The following is a 7,023-nucleotide window of genomic DNA, read 5'->3' on the forward strand; positions in this document are numbered from 1 at the left end:
CTTTCCCTAGATTCTACCGCGCCTGTGTAAATTTGGAAGTTTATCACGTTGTGCAAACTCACGGTATTGTTGCGGTCGCTCGGCAACGAACAGAAAAAAAGTGAGTTTGCATATCGAATTGCATAAACAATGTATTAATTGAAAGGGCCGGTGAATGAAAGCGCATGGTTTAACAATATTTTCAAAAATATTTTAATCCCCGGAAACAGTTACGCACATTTCGCCGATATAATGGGGAAAAATCTTTTTTAGGCTAACAAATATTTGGAATAAAAACGACAGCAAAGAATAAACAATATATATAGCGTTTATCTAAAGATAAAATAATAATAAAAAGAATCGAAAATATTATCAGAAAAGCGGTTATTCGCAATGTTCTACAAAAATATTTTCATTGTTGTGGCATTAAGGTCTCCGATTGCAAACTAGTTTAACCCTTGCGATTAATTGTACTGTTTCAACTAATGAATATACATTGATACGTCAGCAATGCGTGTGTCATTAATAAATATGTTAATATAATGAATATAATGAATATATTAACTTTATTCTCGAGATTAACTAAACTTTCGCAAGAATTTCGCAACTCCATTCAGACACTTGCCTTGGATTCTCCAATTGCGAAAGTGTTAACGTCTGCACTCGCAAAATGTCTACTTACTTAAGTACTTACTTCTGAATATGAATGAGATATTCATGTGACATTATAATACGTATCATCTGTAGTTCCGCATCCATTCATTGTTGCACCACACACGTCAATTCGATCCATCCGGCGACGCTCGTCGGTGAAACATCGAATTGAAAAAATGTGTTTTTTTTTCGCAGTTATCCGGAGGATGACGAAGCATCAATTTACAATAGCGTGACCGTGCTGTATAATACATTGGCTATACCATTCACCAAACGAGGACAACGACGATTTGTCCGCGGCGATGAAATACACGCCGTATAGAAAGTCATGCCTCGTTATGCGGAATCGTTTAATTTCTCGCGAGAGAATAAAAGAGAATTTGTCCTTAAAAAATAAACGAACAGCTTTTCACGCCCGAATCAATACAACGGCGTGCGTTTGTATCGTTTAAGCTTGAGATACCATAATCTCTCGATAGCTTAGTACTTTGTACGGTATCGACGTAATACTAATTCTAGACACACGCAACGCAACAATATACGTATTATTGCAGTGTTCCAATTCGATGAGAATGGAATGTTCGCTGCGTTTCGGTTAAATACGAATGCACTTCAAACAGAGATGCACGTCGCGCGTAATTCTGTTTTATTCGGACTTGGGGGGATGGGAAATTGATTTCAACATTCCCGTTGTAAATATGGATGTAATGAAGCGCGAAACCAGGTCCCGCTGCGAACGCGGCTGCATACGAAACAACGAAAAAAATGCAATTAATATTTTTATGCTGATTAAATTAATAAAAACAGACTATTATACCGAGATGATTAATATCGTTCATTTATCTAATTATACTCCATTTTACAGTAGTAAATATAACTTTTGTCATAGCCGATTATAATAGCATTTTTCGTATATTATTTATACCTCAGACTTTTTTTCGTATCCTTATTTTCACGCGATAGTGCATTCGTCCTTGCCTTGTCAATCTTGAGAAACATTTGCGCATGTATGCAACCGCTGGAAAGTGTGCTAAGGTCGGGCGATCGACATATACGGGTTACCAGTAAGTCATGGTCTTCGTCACTTTGCCGAATTGCGCGATCGAGAAACGGATCGGCTGAAATTATGCTTTAAAATTAGCTCGTTATACGACGCGCTCTAAATCATCGTTTCTAAATCGACGTTTCACATGTTCACCTTCCAGCGGCGTGTCTTTGATAAATTTGTTTCCGTAAAAACGCTCCCAATTTTCACGGCAGCGTGATGGTGGTGGTGGTGGTGGTGGTGGTGACCCTGTCGTGTCCGTCTGCACCAGGTACCGCTTATGGATCGGCTGGTTGCTATAGCGCAAATACCAGCACTCTCGCTCTCTCTCTACTTGCGCCACCCTCTTATCGGGGGGTAAGAGAATCTCTCGAGTGTTATATCAATGGAGTCGGTCGCGAGTAGTCGTACGGCGAAGTGGTTTTTCGCTTTATCTCGACGGAAATGGCGCGCTGTTCGACCTTGAGAACGTCTGAAGACCCTCGAGAGGAATTCCGTTCGGGTGACGTTGGCTGATGAACAACCGAGAAAAATCCAGCTCGACCGCGGTGGTGGATAGCGGCTGCGACAATGTGGAGCTTTCGGTGTCTTTCCCAATCGACAGCGAAGAGATATGTCTGAATGGGTGGTGTTTGCTCGTGCCGCGTTGGTCGCAACAGCCAGGTCAACGCCGGTTCGATCCTCGACCGCGTGATTAGCCAGGCAAGCAACGAGGACCAGTGTTTATTGTATCGATTGGCGAACTACAAGAAGGGCGGTGAACTAATCGAGGCGTACAATCAGGGCGGTCAGCCAGAGGTGGAGAAGCTGATCCGTGAGCAATTCGGTATCCTAATGTATATGGATGGCAAAGGCCAGACAATCAATCGTGCCGAGTATCTACGTTGGAAATTTCGTGACCTCGAGCAGGTCGTGTTGCCGATCGAGGCCTCGCTATCGCGTTTTGATCCATTAGCGCAGTGGAATGATCACGAGGCCTGCTGGCAGATGCAGTACAGAGGCTCGCTGGGCGAGACCCTGTTGCACGTTCTTATCATATGTGACACGCGGATGCATACTAGAATAGCGCGCATACTGCTCAAGTGTTTTCCGCGACTAGCTATTGACGTCGTCGAGGGCGAAGAGTATCTCGGTGCGAGTGCTCTTCATCTGGCGATCGCCTACGCGAATAACGAGCTCGTGCAGGATCTGGTCGAGGCGGGCGCGATAATCTCGCAGCGGGCCATCGGTAGCTTTTTCCTACCGCGAGATCAGCAAAGGATGAATCCCGCCAGAAATACCGATTACGAGGGTCTCGCGTATCTGGGAGAATACCCCCTCGCCTGGGCCGCCTGCTGCGCTAATGAGAGCGTCTACAACCTGCTGCTTGATTCCGGTGCGGATCCTGACGAGCAAGATACTTTTGGAAATATGATTTTGCACATGGTCGTAGTTGGTGATAAATTGGTGCGTATTGACCTAAAGACTAAACTTCAGAAATCTGCGATGTTTTAGCGATAATTATATCTTGTTTTTTTTTATTTTGTTTTTTTTCTGTGTAACATCTCAGTTAACACTAAAAGTACCATAAACAGTCATTATTGACTGTTTCTGTTTTCTATTAATATTACATTTTTTATGTGGAATACATAAGTTTCTAAAAATTGTTTACTATTCAATTGTGTCCTTTAAACTGATAAAATATTTGGTTTTTATCATTTTCTTTACTTTTATAATTTATTCACTTGGTCTGTTTAGTAAATAAGAAACCTTGGTACTTCTAGTGTTAAACAAATGCTACTATAAAAAAGTGGAATATTTTTAAATAGATTTTATTACTACATCATTTTGGCAATTATTTTTATACCTTTTTAGAGATTTACATTTTTTCTAATTCTACTTATGTCATCCACACATTTTTTATTTCGTCCCGTAATAGTAAAACATGGATATTAACATTTCTGCCAACATGGTCCACTGTACGAAAACGACTCGCGTAGAGAACTGTTATTTGACGTAGGACATGTTCGGCTACGCATTGCGACATCCGAAGCTTCCTGCTCGCAATGGAATCGTGAATGCCGCGGGCCTGACCCCGTTGACACTCGCCTGCCAGCTGGGGCGTGCCGAGGTCTTCCGTGAGATGTTGGAGCTGTCCGCGCGGGAGTTTTGGCGTTACAGTAATATCACTTGCTCGGCGTACCCTCTTAATGCTCTCGACACGCTGTTGCCCGATGGCAGAACAAGTACGTCGTAAAGCTAATCGAATTACGCCAATCCGGCTCTATGAGAATCGTTATCTACAATCCACCGAATCGTGCGTCAAGTAGACCCTTACTTTGTCGTATGTTCCTGAGTTAATTGCGACAAGTCAAGGCTGAAATGTTTCTAAATAATAGTAGCACCATAGTGACACTGCAGCGCATAGGAGAGATTCTCGTTAATTCTTTTTATCTATAGCATCTCTCTCTCTCTCTCTCTCTTTCTAGCTTTCTCTGTCTTTGTATTATGTTATTTTTTATATTTTTTTGTATTATGTTATAGTTTAAATCTTCTACTATTGTTCTCTTCTATTATCGTAATTTTATTATTATTTTTTGTTATTTCTTCATTATCTTTACTTTGTAAATTTGGTTCTTTATATTTTTTATATTTTTGTTGTTAATCATGTATTGTTTTCAGTGCTTGAGAGGATACAGTGTCTAAAGTGTCTAATAAAGAATAATATTTATCTGTCTTTTTATTACTCAAAAACTAAAGGTTTGTGCCTTAATTATTAATAATACTCGTAATAATAATCAAATCTTTCTTATAATTACAATTAGTATTCTAAAAGAAATATTTGAAATCTTTAGATTTATACAATTTTTCTTCAGTTCTAGTCTTCAGAAGTATATAAGTAATATTGTTAGTAGCGCATTATTTAGAAATTTATTTTGCTTTTGATTTCTGCTGTTTATAATTCATTCCTCTTTTTAACATTTTTCGTTCATTGTATTTTTAAAAGGAGATTTTGCTCTCATATATAAAATAAAGTACTTTAATTTTACTTTACTCTCTACGCTATCCTATTCTTCTCTCTCGCCTCTTTTTTTAAATTTGAATATTATAACGTACCACGGGAATACAGTGTATTCTTGGGAACGTCTTTGAAATATTCGGTAAATTATTCCGCGTTGAGTTTTTTCGTGCTGCATCATATGCGCAACTTATGTAAAATTGTTCTCACGGTTTTCAACGGCTTACCCCCGTGTAAAGTGTCCCAACAAGAAGAAGGTGGCAATAGAACAAAAATTGCGACACGAGTGTAGACGACAGGAGAAGAAAAAGGAAAGAAGAGCGAGAGAGAAAAAAAAGGACCAATATAGCGAGAACAAGAAGGGACTATCTTTCCCCGTAAAATTGGATACAAGGACAAAATCGAGGACAAAATCGGGTTACGAAGTTTCCGAGAAAAAAAAGAAATTTCACAAAGTTCTCCTACATCGAACGTAGAGCACAGGCGGATAGTAAACCATACTGCCAACAACTTCGCCCAACATGCGAATAACACGCCACTCTCCGGTAAAAACTAGCTGATATTGGCTCGTTATCGTCGCCACTCTTACCAGCGTTATCGATATTATTTCCCTGCCTTTGACGGTAATTTAGAATCGAAGTCGATTTCTCATTTAATTGATATCCGACGAGATAAATGAAACCGTTCCGGGAAGCGCGATGCAAACTGCAGCGATGTAATTTGATGTCAATGATTTATAACATGGTATAACATTTACTTTTATGTATACAGTGAGTTTTACTAAAAGATTTCTGCATTATTAATGTATTTTCGTTTTGAGTGCCGGATACAAGTTTATTTTATCAAAGTAATTAGTGACAATCAATGACAGTACAATCTAAAGACAATTCGAGAAAAAGATCTCGTACTTTAAGTATTAGACCAAACTTTACTACAGAATACGATCCTAAAGTTTACGACGTAGATCTCAAATTAATTCGATTTGAGACGAAGTAACTGATCTTTGAAATGCTATAAAGAATTGTCAATGAATGTCTGTCCGAATTCGAATGTAAACCAGCTATAGTGATATCCTTATAGGAGTGTCCTGTCCAGGAAGACGATGCAATTCAACCTTCGCATTTGTCATGTCACCAAAATTTCCCAACAGAGAACCGCAGGGAACAAGGGAGGGATAAAGTTTCGCATGCTGCCGTTCGCATTTTAAGACCGTCAGTCGAACTTGCATGAAATTGTATCGAAGTTTGGGAGCGGGAAGCGTTGCCGAGAAATAGATGCGTTCGTCTATACCTGCTTCAGGTTTTCCCTGGATTGTTCACGAATAGGAGTACCGCGAAGCGCGATGCGGATGCCTGGGAACGTGGTGGGTCGTAGGAGATGCAATTACGGGCATTTAACGAAGTTTCGAGATTAGCCGCGGACCCGACGCGGTGCGGCGCGGCGCAACGCGACGTCGGAGCTTGCGTTTCATTTAGTTTCGGAATCCATTATCCCTTCGATCCTTCCTAGCCACCGCCTATCTATCCCCTCGCAGCATGGGCGTCTCCACCAAGGCACGAGCGTCGACCGATTTCGCAAAGGGTGGCGGTATCGCGTCGGCGGGGGCGCCCGGATGGAGGAAAGTAACCGCGGTGGCGAGAGGACAGTGCTATATCGAGGCGAACTGAACTTTCGGTACGTCTCTCCTACGGGCACGCTTAATTATTCCAAACCAAGGTTGGAGTGAAAGAGCAAGGGGAAGAGAAAGAGAGCGAGAGAGAGAGCGAGAGAGAGAGATGGAGACAGTCGAAGGATGAGGGTTGGACGATGATGGCGGTTGGCCAAAAGAGCCTCGGTGACGGCGGTCAAAGGTTGAGCTTTCAGCGGAAAAGCCATTTTCCTCGTCTCGGCCGACGTTTTTTCCCGTTTTAATCCGAGGGCTACGCAACGCTCGCGGAAAATGTTAGTTTTCGTAACTTCCGATATCATCGCCACACTAGAAACTGATTGTAACTCTGAGACAACTCGCGCGCAATCAACGCCGTCATTTTTCGTGACGCTACTCTATTCGTGAGTTAATTAAGAACAATTCTGTTAGGAACACAGATACGTAAAAGTATAAGTGTGGTGAATGAACGTAGTTAAAAAAGTTTCAAAATAAAAATTAAGGAATGTTGCAATTGTTTATTGCAGGCTCCTTTGTGAAGAAAGAAGGGGGGAGGGAGAGGGAGAGGGGGGAGAGAGAGAGAGAGAGACATTTATGCGTTGTATGTATTTATATATTGAGCACAAAAGGATTAGCCTCTGCGAGAAATCGTGACGATGAAAGTACACGTGTGATCACTACGATGCGATGCTCCGCTGAACC

At 41.3% G+C, this 7,023-nt stretch overlaps 1 protein-coding gene across 1 annotated transcript in view; it reads left to right on the top strand.

Moving 5' to 3' along the window:
* Positions 1 to 2,299: 2,299 nt before the first annotated feature.
* The window catches only part of iav (transient receptor potential cation channel subfamily V iav), a 31,476-nt gene continuing 26,752 nt past the window's right edge, over positions 2,300 to 7,023 (top strand). Inside the window, exons 1-2 of the mRNA XM_018455915.1 lie at positions 2,300 to 3,124; positions 3,678 to 3,903. Coding sequence (XP_018311417.1) covers positions 2,300 to 3,124; positions 3,678 to 3,903 — 1,051 coding nt within the window. The remainder of the gene's footprint in view (positions 3,125 to 3,677; positions 3,904 to 7,023) is intronic.

This window comes from Mycetomoellerius zeteki, unplaced genomic scaffold, assembly GCF_001594055.1.
Source record: "Mycetomoellerius zeteki isolate Tzet28-1 unplaced genomic scaffold, Tzet1.0 scaffold52, whole genome shotgun sequence".
Taxonomy (NCBI): Eukaryota; Metazoa; Arthropoda; class Insecta; order Hymenoptera; family Formicidae; genus Mycetomoellerius; species Mycetomoellerius zeteki.